This window comes from Melitaea cinxia, chromosome 3 (assembly GCF_905220565.1).
Source record: "Melitaea cinxia chromosome 3, ilMelCinx1.1, whole genome shotgun sequence".
NCBI classification, from domain to species: domain Eukaryota; kingdom Metazoa; phylum Arthropoda; class Insecta; order Lepidoptera; family Nymphalidae; genus Melitaea; species Melitaea cinxia.
This window is the reverse complement of record NC_059396.1, coordinates 10,652,425-10,670,250: the sequence shown is the minus strand read 5'-3', so window position 1 is coordinate 10,670,250 and position 17,826 is coordinate 10,652,425. Positions and strand designations below refer to the sequence as shown.

Here is a 17,826-nt window from a genome sequence, read left to right as displayed (position 1 = left end):
ATATACTAGCTGACCTGGCGAACTTCGTACCGCCTTATTTTTTCTCTTAAATATAATAATTATATATATCAAAATATAGCCTATCTTTTAAGTTGGATCAAACTGCATACGGTGTGCAAAGATTAAGATGAAAGAAGAAGAAGATGAAGATTAAGATTTAAGATAAAATCGTAAATACGTTTTATGCGTAAAGGCAAATAATAAGACGCTATTACATTAGTTTGTACATTAGTAATTGAAAAGTAAAGATTGAATACAAGAAAATTGCGGTGTGTGCTTAAAATATAAATTTAACCAAAAGAATTACATCATACATAAGCTCCAAACATCGGTACCGATAGACTTATCCTTTCACACAAACATTCTTGCCTATAACATTTCCACACCATCTGCTTCTTATGAATCAATCATATTTTTAGCTGTTCAATGTTTTTTTATAAAATTCTATGAAATGATATGTAACAGATACTAGAGTTCAACATGTAAACATAAAATTTATTAATTAATTTACTGTGGTTTCCTTCGAGCGGTTCAGTTTATACATAGATTACGCGGTGTAAAGGAAATATGACACCAAGGCAATTGTAAGCACCTGCAGCTTACATTGAGAGTTGAACTAACATGACATTATAAAAGAACCATAAAATGGCTTGGATGCTAATATGCATTACCCCAATAATATAAATAAACTGCGATAGGCTGAAATGATGATGATGATGATGATGATGATGATGAAGAATATAAATAATCTTTAATCAAATCATTGAAAATCTTTTTGAAATCATTGAACAAAAGCATTGAACTTCTTTACGCACGCGTGACTTGGGGAGTAAGCTGGCGATGACGCGACGAGAGCGTTACGAAAAGTGTGATCAGGCGAGGCGAACGGAAATTGAGAAGGAGATATAAGTTAGTGAAGATAGAAAGAGATAGAGGTAGGTGTCATATATTACTGTAGGAGCTGAAGAAGTTTTAATTCAGTCGTGTGTTTTTTTTTAAATACATAATGTTGTAGAAAATGTTAAATAAAAAATGTTAAATTTGTATGGAAACTGGTAAGTACAAAAGTTTCAAGCAATAATTAATTCATTAAGTAGTAAATAACAGATTATCACACAAATTTGTTATTAATTTATAAAAATAACATAAAATTCTACCAGTCTAGTTTAAGTCGTTAAAATGTGCAAAAAAAACAACATTCACATACCAAATCTACATTTTAGTTGACGTTCTAAGAATTCTTACCACGAACTATTCATAAGGACTCGATATCGCACTCGGTATCGTGAGAAAGGTTCGCGATTCCGAACCAATCATCTATCTCAAACCCGACCAGAGAATGCGGTATCTTTGATGACCATTTACAGTCTAAACCAATTTATTTTAATCACACTTCCATCAATCCATAACGAATAGGCAAATTAATATCCAGAAAATATATTTTAAAGGAAATAGAATAAAAACACAAAATAATTTTACGAGCCAACCATAGTGTACCGAGTTTCGACATTTTGACTCCGTACGTCAGTGAACGAAATCATTGAAGGCTTTTTCCTAGGTAACAAATTTATACAGTTTCCTAAGTAACCAGAAGGTTGACAGGTATAAATAGGTTAAATCAAATAGGCCGTGATATCTGATAGTTCTGCTTCCACCTCTGCCAAGTGCCCGTCAATTCGTGTGTCACATGGTTTTGGCAATTTTACGTAACCTAGGCTCCTGTCTCCCTGTCTTACTAAAAACATGAGCATTGCCTTAATCGGGAATCGTAGGACAATTAGAAACCCAGAAGCGGATCCACCGTTTTGGACATGGTGGGTATACCCATCGGTATAACGTCACACTTTCACTGTCTTTTGAGGTAGGCTGATGATTATAAACGCTGTCTTAAGAAAAGTTAAAATAAAATAAATTATTTATTTGACTTGATTTAGAATTTAATCGAAACTGTTTGATTGGCCAAAACCGGATCTGACTATCTCCAATCTTTATTTCCATTCCTAAGGCCGAACTCCTGAGGGAAATAATCAAATATCAATCAACGAAACTTAGTATATTATGTTGAACAATGACTATTTTTAGATTTTGATTCTGAGTTTACAAAAGTAGAATGGACATTGAGTTAGAGAGTTGCTTCCGCAATCGCTCAATCGTATATGAGTTGCAGTTAAATTACTGAAGCTAAGATATATAAGCGGATAATTGCAACTAATACTCGTATCAATTGTCCGTTAAACGTAAATAGTCATAAATATATTGTATACCTACTAGCTGACCCAGCAAGCGTTGTTTTGCCATATATATTATGAAAATTTAGGGTTGTATGTATTTTTTGATTCTAAATCATAATAAAATAAAAATAAAATAAATTATCAAAATATATAAAAAAATAGGCGTGGACTACCCTTAACATTTAGGGGATGAAAAATAGATGTTGTTCGATTCTGAGACCTACCCAATATGCACACAAAATTTCGTGAGAATCGGTCAAGCCGTTTCGGAGGAGTTTAACTACAAACACCGCGACACGAGAATTTTATATATTAGATTATTTACGAACTTTTGTTGAAGTTCAGTATCAAAGCGAATTAACTGTAAAGATTTTTAAATTTAATTGTTAAACCAAACAACATAAGTTATCACGATTCAAACCTTATTAGATTCCCAACAACATAATATCGTATTACAACGGTAGAAAAGGTCCGTCTAATTCAAACTGTTTTGAATACACAAGACAAGGCTTTATCGTTTGATCAGAGTGAAGGGGCGGCGCGATGTCTATTGTCTAAACGTCGAATTATATTTATGGCGACATCAGCAGAACGATAGTGCATACACTGACACGGTGACACGGACACCTAATGCGATGGATATTTCAAACGGGTGGTCCCTCCTCTTGCGACTGTCATATTAATCGAATAAGCATTACTTTGTTCCACTTATGCATGCTGTCATCTTATTTGCCTGCCAAATACTGTTTCAAAAGATAGAATAAAGAAAATTAAGGCAGGATTCTAAACCTATGCTAAAAATTGAAGACGGGTATATTGCCTATTATTAAAACATTCGTGCACTAGTAGTTAATGTTAACGCTATCTACACTTTATTATTACAGTTTATACCTACTTATTATCTGCGGCTGCTCATGTTTAACCATAAACTCGCATTTTATGGCTACATGAACAGGTTAGAAACAAGATCCTCGAGCATGCCTATGCGAATGACATCACCCGAAAAACACAAATCCAAGGTCTAAGCTATTTTTTTTATAATTACTGTATGTTTTGAATTATTAGCATAATTAACGTAGTAGTATTTCCAGCTATGATAATACTTTTAAATAATCACAGGTCACATATATGAAGTACTAAAATGCGCACATGTTCCGGAACAATACTAGCGTTTTATTTATTGCTATCGAATGAGATCATTCTTATTTCTAAATCCATACTACACATGTATCTTTAACGTTGTATTATGGCGAACCTTGGAAGCGTTTTAAATTCAAAATACTCGTGTTAGCAATACAGAACATACAACAAAATTACGTAATGTACAATAATTTCAAGGTATACAAGCGATGCCTTTGTTTTTACAAACAGACGTCTGCTATTCAACATATATTAATCAAACTAAGACTTAAATATAAAAATTGATGGTGATTGGTGCAACACTGAGGTCGACCTTCCCTCATGACAAATATTAATACAGTTCGTATGACCTGTATAATATTTGTATTCTGTGATATTATTACAATTAGTCTTGGTCTGGATGTTTGTGTTCTTTTTGTATGAGATACCGGACCCAAAACGTGTATGTCATATGTTATATCCGGACGTTAAGTTGTGGGTACTAATGTAATAAAGAAAGTTTAGCTTGGCAAAGAGTTTATTTTATTCCGTAACGCAATAATAAACGTGGGATCTGGAGATTCGAACTGGTGATGATTAAAAAAGTAGTTCTGTAAACTTATAAAAGCAGAACAAACCGCAAACAAATTTTAAAAAGAATTTTTGGGTATAAGACGAATAAAAACGTAATCATTTTAATGTAAATACAATCTCACTCAGAAACAAAGCGGTGATATCGTAAATTATTCACTTTGTTCACGATTTCAGGAGCTAAAACACAATCTCATCTGCGTACAACCTTTTCCTTGAACGCATCTTTTATTCATGAAAGCGTGTGATTTTCTACAAGGTTTAATTTTGTTTCTTAAAGAAATTGCCCGTTATTTATTGGGTAGAGGAGTCACTTTTGCTTTCGTTATATAAAAAAAGCGTTTTATATTATTTTAAGCCGTTTATTTACAATATAAGGAGTAATTGTTTATAAATTAGAAAAACGAAATCGAAAACATAATATGAATACTAATTTTATTAATTTGTATGTGCAAGCAATTTGTTTGAGGCAAAGAGTGAGGTAACAGACAAAAACGATAAAATCGCCGATAGTCGGTCCATGGCTATCTGCTGTCAAGTAAAAGGACTTCAAGTTCTCACTCAATAGATAATGGATTCGCGAACCAATTAAAGATCATGAGCACGATTCACTCCTCAATACTCATAGACTTCCAAAAGTTTTGCTGGTGCGCTGTCAGAAGCTTAGAACTCTCAGTGTCACGGTGTCAACACAGCGCATTCTGGTCGCAATTCCAACCTAGAGGTTTCAACGATAAACTTTTAACTATGTGCCCCGCCCATTGCTACTTCAGATTCGCAGCTCGATTTGATACGAAGTGACAATCATTTAATGTCAGACAAATGAATAAATATTATCATAATGATGTATCTACATTGTATTTAAAGTAATGTCAAAGTACAACTCGTTTTGGCCAAAACTTGCTTAACCAGTATTATCTCTATAACAAAATGCTGTTTTAATTTAAATTTGAATTAAAATTTAATGACAGTTTAAGGACACTTAATTTACAGATTACGTATTACTTCGAAAAAAAATTTAAATAGATTTGTCTAAATTTTTATAAAAAATTTCTATATTTATTATATAAACATATAAGTATTGTTTACATATAAAACAGTTATAACATATATCGTAAGAAATTTATAATAAAGAGTAGATAGCTCCTTTATTGACAAATATTATGGGCTATAAAACATCATGTTACGGCTTGTACGAGCGGGGTAGTAACCATAAACATCAATATCTTGAAATAATATAGCGGTTCATATGTAGCATGACCACATGCCCTGTTTTCGAAGGAACAGTCTCGTTTTCAGGTTAACAGTTCACTATCCCAGTAAAAACAAGATATCTCACAGTCGTAAATAGGTGTAAGTAATAGTTTTTATATTCAAACATTTTTTTTTTTTAATTTCATACTTATAACGTATGTTTATATCGACAAATACGTAAATTAACTACGCAGACCTCAAAAATAAGACGTTCCATTACAAATAGCTCCCACTTGCAAAATAATTAATGGTCATGCTAGTGTAGAGAAAGGCGTTTGTAGCATGCATATTTATATATTTCTAATGCCAATCGGTATTCTAGTTTGCAGTCCATTATAAGGTCGAAGTGCTATGAATAGGCGTGCTAATCGACGCATTAACGCGAAAGAGTTCCGATCCACCGTCAATAGTCACAATTACTCCATTACAACCAACCGGACGAGGGATTATAGCTGGCTCACTGCGGAAATCGTTATACGAATACGCTTTTTTGTTACAAAGTAAAAGTGTTGGTATTGTTATTTCAAATGTGAAATATTGTTTTATCCGCTAAAAATAAATTTGTATTATATGAGTATCTTATTGTAGTTATTCTTCTTAATAAAGCAAAAACTATGAATTATGTAAACGATAAACATTGTTTTGAAAAAGATGATATAATTAAAACATGACATTAAACATTGAGTTAATATTTCATTCATACTAAATAACAAAAAGTAAGTTCTAGACAACATGCATCAACGGTTTTCGTTCAATTAGATAGGTATAATAATATCCGTATTCTGGATTTTATAGCCGTAAATAAATGCAGGTAAAGGATTTGCACGACCGTGTTAAATCCTCACAGCCACTAATTAATAGTAATACAAATTTAATCGGCGGTATACACATTGGTAATTAAGAACGAATAAATTTATAAGTTGGCAGAAAAATGACTACCTACTTTTAAAATGTTTATTAAGTTTTTATGTTTCATACATGTATGTGATATACACGTACTATAATTGAGTATAAATAAAGTATTTATTATATTCCCTCCAATCATTTAACATTAAATTATATCTCTATTCAACTATTCGGCGTTCGACTCCTAACTACGTTCCTTCAAAGCGGGGTTCTTATATTATGTTATAGATCACGTTCCAAGTTGCGTGCAAAAGAGTTGGTTCACTCTGTTTTTTCAAAGGAATTCAATAAATATTTTACTTGTCCACTCGTTCTTTGTTTGATTGTAATTTGAGGTAGCTAAAATATAGACAGTAACATTGTTTTAAACTTTTTTCCTAGTCGTATTTTTCTTATACCCCAGGAAATAACTCGTCGGTGTGCAAAAGTATTGAGTAACTGCAATTCACGCGTTCACTGAACCTTTCTGGCCGAAATTTTTTGACGTTTTGGCAGGCAACTGCTAGTTTATTATTAAAATTAAACGAATTGAATATAATAAAATAAGTAATACTCGAACCACTGTTGTGTGTCAAACCAGTTTTTCTGTTGAAGTTTATCCATTTCAAGGATAAAATATTTTAGAAGTAATTTATGTTAAGTATGACAGACAAATTATAACAATTTAATGGCTGTTGGGAACAGCGCTTTCAATAAATATCAATACAAATGCTTATTTGAACTATTTTTATGCTGTGGGAAAACAAATATGTGTACAAACAAATGAAATAATAGAGAAACTAGCGGTAAATTTTTGACCTTTAGTAAGATCGCGTTGGCGTGTGAATAATTTACGAACTTTAAAGTGATGTTTGATATTCACATAAGAATAATCTTTTAACTTCAAACTTTGTTTGAAATCAGGCTCAGGAGGTTCGATACAAAGCAACGTGGTTGGCGGGCAGTAACCCTCACTTTACGAGCTCTCTAGCACAAAGGTACATTAACGCAACAACAGGAATAGGTAACTTACGAACGTAACCAAGCCTAGCCCGGAGATTTATGATTTATAATCACCACATACAAATCTATAGTTCAATGCAGCGCAGCTCCTGCGTCATTTCGTATCGAGGTGAGTCGGCCACGTGAACCCGATCATTTTATTCAATTATTTTCAACCCACTGCGTTTAAGTTTTATTATTATAACATCCATGAATGGAACTGGCAATTTGCTTGGTTAAACAAAGTACCGCACCACTCATATATATCATTATAAGTATAATAATTTTAATAGATATAAGATATATATTTCTCTTACTAAAGATTAATTGGTACAAATAAACGCGTGTTTACACGCAGTGTAAATTATTATTTATTTCTTCAATAAATTACAATTAAAACACTTCTTTCAAAATGCATTGACACTAATTGCGACGACTTAGAAAGTGTTGAAGTTCATCAAAATAATACCGGTTTGATTACTTAATTTTATGCATCTAATCGGGCTTGTAACCTTTCAAACATAAAAATGTTGTTCTCACATTTAACTAACACTATGTTTAATTTATGTCTGCTTACCGTGATGGTGTCATAGATGCCGTTTTGATCACTGCGAAGGGTTGTGGAGACATTGGCGGCTGTGGTGGAGGCGGGTAGCGCGGAGATATCTTCTCGCGATGGCGGAGGTGACAACTGCAACGGGTCTCCATTACGTGCCCACGTCCGATGGATTTGCCAACTTGTATCCGAGAATCTTGCTTTATCCTGAATGAAAATATTCAATTGTAGTATTAAATATTAACTTTGTTCATAACTTTTTATTTGGAAATGGCTACTTTATTACTTTAATAGAATTATTTATAGCGATGAAATCGCCTCTGTTGCATTGTATTAATTCTTGGTCTTGGTTTATTAGCTATGCAATGTTATTGTATTGTTTTTACTATATAAATATACTTGTTATGTTTTCTTAATATCCGTAGTCAAAACACATTTCGATATACCTGTCAAATATTACTAACCTTTACAAATTGATTTAGTGGTAAAAGTATAGTGTGTAATTAGGCATGCTATTAGCGAGTGGACGGTGTCACGCGGTATTCAAAATGTTCCACAGCGAACAAAAAGCTTTCAGATCCGTGTTAAAATGACAATGAAGACCGTTGCGGCTGTGTTATTGTATATTAACTGTTTAGGCACGCGATATTATTTCTGACACACCTAGAAAACATTGATTTGAGTCCGGGAGAGTCGCTAGAGACATCTCATTGCTGATCGATAGCTACATAGAGGTAAATTTATTATCCTCGTCACGTCCGTATCTTCTAAGCTGGACTTCTTTGTATTACGAGGCACGCTCAATGCTCATACCGTACAGGACACAGAATACGCATAATCTCAAAAAGTGCTAGGCACGTTGCGACCAGGTAACCTAATAGCATAGTTAGCATAGTCTCTCTTGATGCCTCATTCTAAAAAGAAATTTATGAATATTTTAACATATTTTTAAAACAATATTTATTGAATCATTGAACAATATTAAATATAATGACACTCTATGCAGATACTTTTTAACTTTCTTTTAGAGTTGTCAAAATTTGTTATTCTTTTTTCTGTTATAACAATATTTTTTAAGTGTAATTATAATTATAATATATATTTTTAAGAATTCGATATCTTTCAACTCAATGAATGTAAAAAAAATGGAGATACATTTGTAAGAAAGCACATCAAGATAAAAAGGGTTAGTGAAATTGACTAATGATCTCTCAGATAACCTCGGACATTTCGCTAGATTCCTAATAAGAAACTCATTCGTAGACGTAATTGCGATTCAAGGGCCATAAATTCAAATGTGACACTGGATAAATTTTCTTTATACGCGTCTACCAGCAATAATAATATAAAATACTGTATATTGGTTAGAAATGAGCAACTTTGGTAATGAAGTAAAGTGAAACGATTACAGATTACAACAAAAATCACTATTTGCGTGTTTCACTGAATACGGCTTGACTCTGGGTGTTTAATTTAATTGTTGTTTGTGATGAACATCACGCGACAGTTGTTTTAAAATAATTTGAACAAACTCTTGGCACTAGTGAAAGCAATTAATTCTAAATAATGATTGATTAATTATTTTTCTAAACTTTATTGCACACCTTATAGAACATTTAAAAATATATATGTATAAATGCGCACTGGCATTATTATCACTAGAAGTGATTTCTTACAGGCAAATAAATAAAAATATAAACAATAATTGTGTTTGCAGGCAAACGAAAAAAAACCGACTTCAATTATATCGACAAGTAATACAACGTAGGTAGACGAAAAATTAGTCAAGTAAATACACATTATCAAAGATTACTACAAAAGTTGTAATCAGATCTCGAAAAGTTAGGCGGATTTTCAAGTTTCTCTCGTTTTCTCTGGGATCCCATCATCAGATCCTGGTTTCCTTATCATTGTATCACACCAGGGATATCTCTTTTCCAACAAAAAAAGATTATCAAAATCGATTCATAAACGACGAAGTTATCCCCGAACATACATAAATATATATATATATATATATATATATATATATATATATATATATATATATATATATATATATATATATATATATATATACGGTCAAATTGAGTAACCTCCTCCTTTTTTGAAGTCGGTTAAAAACATTGTTTTTGTTTTGCTATTACATTAAAGTACAGTAATAGATACCAGCTGAGAGGAATAGAAAAACATAACATTGCATTATAAAATACCGCTAAGTTTGCAAACCATAATGTACGAGTATATGGGAAATGTCGACATATGTAAATTAACATAAAAATCTGTACTCAATGTCAACAATAACATACTATGCAGTATTTTATTGTATACAAAAGTCAGCTTAAAAGTTTCAACGCTCTAGAAAACAGCAAAGCAGATTGTCTTGAACTATCCGATAGATAAGATAATAAACATCCCACGTGTCTGCTGCATCGTTTGAATTCTGGGTAAGCAAACAGAAATGTGCGTGGGTGCGTGCACTTCACATTTCGTTACCACTTTCGACACATATAGGTTGACTCTAATAAAGTTACACTTTTGTACTATGTAACTGTAATATTATAAAATGCGTTTAAATAATAATTAATAAATAATAATAATAATATAATTATTATTTATATATTAAAAATATATATATTATGTATCTTTTTATACAACATACAAAAATATTTTAGAATTTGTACACGAAGTTTTCGTTACTCTAAATGGGTATACAAAATGAAATAAAATATTACCTTTCATACAACAAAGTCACAAGATAACCTAAGCAAATAATCACTAATTAGTAAGCAATATTTAAATAATATCGGCTTATTTGTTTGCATCTCACAGAAACGAAATTGTTAGTCTTGGTGAGAGCGTGAATAATAATAAATGCTTTTCTACTTAACACACCCTTTCTTCTACATCTGTTTAAAATTACTGGTAAAATAAACTCACTTAACTGGTTGACTACAGTTAAGTAAATAAAAAAGCACACGAGCACATTTTTCGCTTCTTTTTAAACGACAAAGTAATGAACGACTAATTTAATATACTTGACAATTTTAAGCAAGTAGATATTAAATGTCCTGCCATTTCTATCACCGACTTTCCCTTTGAAATGCTGATATCCTGAGACTAAAAGGCTCAACTCTCTTCCTAATAATAGTTCAATAAATTTCAATATTTGTTATGCGTGTTGCGTCGGACAGTTTTTTATACAATTTATTCCATACTAACCGATTTGAAACATTCACATTTTTTGAAAGAGTTAAAATATAATTGTGTTTGCTCGCAAACGAAAAAAAACCGACTTCAATTACATCGACGAGTAATACAACGTAGATCGACGAAAAAATAGTCAAGTAACTACGCGTTATCAAAGATTACTCAAAAAGTAGTTATCAGATCTCGATAAAATTTATTGTGACCACATGATAAACATCAGCTTTCGATTAAATTAAAAATTATCAAAATCGGTATACCCAGTAAAAAGTTATTGCGGATTTTCGAGAGTTTCCCTCGATTTCTTTGGGATCCCATCATCAGATCCTGGTTTCCTTATCATGGTACCAAACTAGGGATATCCTCTTTCCAACAGAAAAAGAATTATCAAAATCGGTACATCCAGTAGAAAGTTATGCGGTATAATACAACGCAGGTCGACGAAAAAAGCGTCAAGTAAAAACGCATTATTAGATATAACTCGAAAAGTAGTTGTTAGATCTCAAATAAATTTAAATGGGACCAATTGGCACCACCACACCACCTTTCGATTAAAATAAAATTTGTCGAAATCGGTCCACCCGGTCAAAAGTTCTGATGTAACATAGGTACATAAAAATAAAAAAAAAAATAAAAAAATACAGTCGAATTGAGAACCTCCTCCTTTTTTGGAAGTCGGTTAAAAATACTGTTAGAACACGTGGTCGTAAAACTAAAGTTATAAATTAAATAAAAATTATTATATTACTCATATCAGAATTAGGAACGAAATAATATAACCACTTATAGCTATTATCTCTATGAAGGCCCTCATAAGAAGTTTTTCCACGATATTATTTCGCTGATAATATTTATCGCGTATCGGTTGAAGCATTGTATACCTACGAGTGTGTTGTGTAAACAGAGGCCAAGGACAATTGGAACACGTATTAGCGACGCGATTAACTACTGATACGAATGACCTGATGAGACCTCTTGTTTTTATTCTCATATTCTTTATTCTATTTATAATAAATATAGGTTTTGTACAAAATGAAGAGAAAACAAAGTTATAAATCTTGTAACAGTGACCCGCATCAGGTAAACTAGTTTTATATGATATAGGCATACTTCGTAAAGTATCTTTGAATAAAGCAAGATGAATTTTAGTATTTAATAGAATTTTTTTAGAAATTACTCAAGGATAACTCAAGACACGATTACCACGGTAAATTGCTTAACAGCGTTACAAATCAAGCAACGATGGCTCTGGATTCCAAACTTTGTTTTTTCGACATTTTACTAGTTGCTTACTAAAATTTTTATCTCACACTGAGATGCAACCACGTAGCACATGATAGACGAGACATGCCAACTGACCACAAGCCTGCATGATACCTGCACCGCAAGTGCCTGCATCGCAACAGCATCGATGCAGATTTTTACTTATTTATACTTATAATTAAAAATGTACTGCACTAGTTGTAAGTATATGCGCCTACTTGTTACCTGTGTCTAAGCAAAGGCTTAGCATAAAAGTTTTTTAGTATTGTAGATATTTAAAACTCACTCTACATTTATGTTCCGAATATCACTACGCGTTTATGAGTTACGTACCATACATTGTGTTATTATTTTATCCTAGTATTAAGTCAGTTAGTAACTAACAATTTATATGAACTAGTTTACAAATCCTAAACTACGAGCAAGCTACTTAAGAAACTCTATTTGTTTTAATGGTTATAGCGTCGTAGTCGTATAAGCAAATCGAAGTACAATTGACACTTAAGAGCCATTTCACAAAAATCGGTAACAATCCGCGAAATTGTAATATTTTGACGTCGCTAATCTCAGTGTTGGATGCAATAATGTAATTTATATTCTTGAAATATAATAGAGCAACCTTTGTTGTAGTCCATAGTCAGATCAGAATTTTGATTTATATTATGTGTATAAAATTATTAACCTTTTCATCAGCCTCCTCCCTGGGTAAACGGTCGCAATGTATACTTTGAAGTCCTACTTTTCAATAACCTCTACGTTGAAACCATTTTAAAAAAATATCATAATATGTGGAATATAATTTTGTTGTCCACTATCATAGATTTTTATTCCATTTGTATTTCTATTAAACGATAAAAAAAATTTAAAGTTACGAATATTTTCCAAATAAGTACAATTTTAAAAGCGATATTTCTCTTAGAAAACTAAGAAATTTTAACGAACTATCTTCATCAAAGTAAACTTACATCATTAAGGAATACAAAAAAAATAATTAAAAGATGTAATTATTTTTAATACATTTTATATTAAATAATAAAAAGATAGTATATATTGCCCCGCATCAAGCCCGGTAAATCAGTCGAGCGCTAGCGCTCTTAGAGGTAAGGTCCACGCCAAATTCTGCGCAGTCGTCTCTTTCGCTCACACGCGCCAAGCGCCTGTTGTTATAGCGGATAAAACGCATTTGATACTTTCATAATAAAATATAAATAAAATAAACATAATACGAAAATGACTGTAAAATAATATAATGATAATTTCTGTAAACAAATGAATAATAATTTAATTATTAGATTCATTCGTAAACTGAAAAAACTAAATCAATTTTAAAAAATTGTTTCATAAAATTGATTTTTTTAATTTTATTTTAAATTTATTGACTGTTGTTATATAACATACTTGAAATTTTTAACAAATTAATTATGTAAAAAACATTTTATACCATAGTTATAATTTTTATTATACATCAGAAAATGATCACGATGGTCTTTTGGTTGTCACACTATACGTACTAGCACAAAGATCGCGCGGCTCGTACGACTCGCGCGATGCGACCAAATTTACCTAAACTTGCAGAGCGTAAAATTGTGAAATGGCTCTTAAGCATCCGGTCACTGCCTGACTCATAATTGCACTGCTAAAACCGCTTTATCACAAACATACACTATGTAAAGATTTTACTTGAGAAAATCTGTGCCCCGTCTTCATTTGCGATTATTATTATTTTTTTCATCTCTACTTACAAGGAAATAGTACTAAATTTCAAGATAAAAAGTGGCCAGTGTCCTAACTTGTAGTCTGGACTCAAACTTCAGTACTTTTGGTGTAATGTGCGGCCTATGTTGTGTCTTGTTACATTAAAACGGTAAATATTTTTTAACTAAATTTTGGTTTTTATACAAAATTTTACATTATTGAAAAGTCGAAAACTATTATGTTCATATAAGCATAGAAAGGTAAATATTAAAGTAAACTGTAGTAATAAGAGACAAGTACACGCTAATTATTTTGCTTCGTTCCACTTTCACAACACAATACATGCTAAATATTACATTGTATATAATATAGAGACTTCCAGTAGATTTACTAGTCAGCTAGAGTCCGTCCTTAGTATTATTAGTGTATTGTCTGCATAATATGGGCATAAATGAAAAGCTTTACGGGAGGTTTCTTATAGGAATCGTAATCTCGATCAGATAGTTGGAAGAAACTTTAATAGGACTCTCGTGTTTAGTCTAAAAGTTGAAAGTTAATACTTTATTGAGTACGACGAAAGTAAGACAAAAATTATTACAGCGACACTTTCTAGTTTTGTTACGTAAAAACGTAAATAGGAATAATATTATGTTGGTGGGCGCGATTGCTCCGAGTTATAATAAAATTGTTTGACTAACACGTGTTCCAAATGCAGAATGTAAACAAATCATAATATTTACTTAAAAGGTACGTGTATTACTTATAAATATTACTATATTTTATATATTACGATTACGGGTTCAATGCCCGCTCATAAAAAATATTTGTATTGGCCATACAAATGTTTGCCGTGATCTGGGTGTTTGTGCAGTCCTTGTGGGTCTCCTCACCGTGCCTCGGAAAGCACGCTAAGCCGTCGGACCCGGTTGTTATCATGTACACCTAATAACGATCGTTACTCATAGTAAGGAATATATCCGCCAACCCGTATTGGAGCAGAGTGGTAGATTAAGCTCTGATACTTCTCCTAAGCAGTGGGATATTACAGGCTGAAGCGTATAATTACTATTGAATATATTCTGGACGCATCGAAGTCGTAATGCTTTAAGCGCAACGATCTAATTATCTTTACAGTGTAATAGTTACTTATATATAACGACTAGCGTTGGCGCAGTTTGTAGTGACCCTGCTTTCTGCTCCGAGGGTTGTGGGTTCGATTCCCACCCCGAGTCTGGGTGTAATATATATCTAATATGTTTATCGAAAAAAAAATATATGTAGCTAAACCAGTCGGCTGTTACCTATATATAACACAAGCATTAAGTTGCTTACTTTAGGAACAGACGACCGTGTGTGTATTGTGTAGATATTTATTTATTGTTATTATAATATTGTAGAGTTATATAACACCTTGTTTTAGACGTAATTTACTCAATTTTGAAAAATATAGCCAATATCTTTAATTAACATATATTTTAACATTGATACTAGCTAGATATTTGATTCAAATATTCATAAATACTCAGAAGTATTATAATCATTTTGTTCGACCGTTCAAACTCGTGAGTAGTTGGATGTAATTTTAATTTACAAATGTAATAGAAGCAAAGAACGCGGTACGTGGCCTTCATTTGATAAGATAACCTTGCCTTCCAATTTAATTCGCACTTCGCATACTGTGTAGAGGGTACGCCGTTCGCGGAGATAAGCGAGGAAAAAATTTAAAAAAAATCTTCTGCTGGCTACTCTTGAAAGCTGTAACTAATAGTTTTTTAATATGTAATTCTACCGATATATAAACTTTCAAGAAATCTCTAAAACGTAGAATTGAAGTACGCATGTTGTAGATTAATAAATTATTAATATAGGTAGATAAATCGCTAAGCCGATAAGATCAAACGTACTAAATGTGATAATTGTTATTACTACGATACGTGAAATTTAAATCTATCATATTTTATACCACTAAATAATACTGGTTATGTAAGTACCTCATGTTCAAAAGGATCATCTGAATGGAAGACGCGTCCTTGTTTATCTCCATTGAATGACAGTCTCCTCTTGAACAATTTCATTTTTGAACGCAGCCTTTGCCGCTTTGCAAAAGTCACCTTTCGCTGTCGACGGCGACACGGCTCATTATTTATTATTTAGCGCGTTTGAACTTTGAACAACGGGCGCAACCGTTGATAATTTTATAAAAGTCAGTTTTTAATGTTAACGTACTAAATGAACACTGTACTACATGAGTGAGTGTGTTAGCCACGATTTTTCCTATAAAAAACCAGGTAACAGAAATTTTCGCGCCATCTAGTTGGAGCACGCGTAAGGTGCGAGGGTCGCCGGTGGCGCATGCCGTAGTCGAATTAGAGTGTGGTTCGGTCGCGCGCCCGCCGCGCACTGCTCGAGCGCGACACGGCGTGCGTCCGTCGCTGCGTCTCGACCGCCGTCACCTTCACGACATAGCATGTCTAATATGTTCCCCCAACTTTTAACACATCACCGATCCTAAACAATTATTTCGCCCCTTTATTGTCTGTTAAGATATTTTACCAAAATATTCCTCTACTCGTACTTATCCATCTATACCTATATCTATATTATATAATCGTTCTTTGGCTGATTTAAAGGCTATTTACACTCTTATTCATTTATTTTTTATACGTACATACTTGACATGACTGTTATCGAAAACGCTATTTATAGTTTAAAAAAATTACCCCAAATAAAAAAGTATATATCTCTATCTATATAATAACCGATCTATTCCAAAGATAAAATTGATTACAACATAGAAACAGAAAAAAATACTATTAGATTGAATAATTTATTGCAGAAATGTACATACTAAAAAACCCTAATGCAAAACATGTAAAACATGTAACCATGTCATTTTACATTTCCGTTTCCTCGCCGAGTAAATTATGCCTTTACGCATAAAATTAGAAGTGCAGAGAAAATAACATCCGTTGTTACCATAAACAATGTTCTAAAATTGAACGAGCCTACAGGTCTACGTTTGACAGTCGTGTCAATTACCGGGAACATTTGGTGTACGAACGAATATAACAGTAATGTGAACGCACTATCATTGATCTGTAAATGTGAGTCGATAGCGTCGATAAACATTTACCATTTTCTTACTAGTTAAAACATCATAAATAATAATAAACAATTGCATTTCAGAGAGATATAAATTATGCCGAACAACATTGTGATTTATTTTTCTGTTTTAAGATTATTAGCCCTCGAATAAATGATCATAATATGACTGTTATAAATCGATGAAGGAGAATGGAAGTAGCTTATCTTTCGCAATGATCTGACAAATAGAGAAGCATTTAAGGCTAAACGCTGGTATAACAAATTGCATAGATCATTTTAGGTAATTTTCCAGACAAGTAGTCTAGTCATTAGCAGCAGTACGAAACCAGAAGAACAAGAAAATTACAACGTAATATTGCACTTTCTAAGAAAAGAATATATTTAAGAACACGCGTTTTGTGAACACATTTTTGATAATATTTAATTTATCTAAACTTGTATAATTTGTTTTTTAAATTTAAGTAATGACACAAGCTTATTTTCCTTTTTACTTATTTATAAAGATGAATTATGAAGATTTAGCAAATGTTTCTGTTTAATTTATTGTAATAAACAAGTTAATAATCGTCTAATCTCAAGCCAAAACAATATATTATTAAATCCGGTATTCTGTGCATTCCGAACGAAGAGATCGAGCCGTGACATTTGTTGAATCCTAGCAAATATTTCAATGTACGCAATAAACTGTATAATTACATGTCTCGAGCTTTAGGTTTGAGTAAGCAATTTATTTCAATGATGACTTTACATCGTTTCTATATGGTATGGTATGATCAATAATAAAAATTTTACAGTGATTGTACTTTCTTATAATAGATTTGGCTAGTAGAAGCAAATGAATGAATAAAATCATAAATTTAAGTTTTTGCATAAAAATTTTAGATGTGACTTTACAAAACACTTTATGCCACCATTGCA

The 17,826-nt window shown here is 32.2% G+C and overlaps 1 protein-coding gene and 1 long non-coding RNA gene across 2 annotated transcripts in view; one reads left to right on the top strand and one right to left on the bottom strand.

Annotated features, from left to right (window-relative positions):
* The window catches only part of LOC123669453 (tensin-1), a 108,940-nt gene that overhangs the window by 35,145 nt on the left and 55,969 nt on the right, over positions 1–17,826 (bottom strand). Inside the window, exon 5 of the mRNA XM_045603058.1 lies at positions 7,660–7,845. Within this exon, the coding sequence (XP_045459014.1) occupies positions 7,660–7,845 (186 nt within the window). The remainder of the gene's footprint in view (positions 1–7,659; positions 7,846–17,826) is intronic.
* LOC123669457 lies at positions 7,171–8,054 on the top strand. The gene is made up of 2 exons (XR_006745758.1): positions 7,171–7,212; positions 7,676–8,054. It is a non-coding gene; the product is annotated as an uncharacterized LOC123669457 (long non-coding RNA).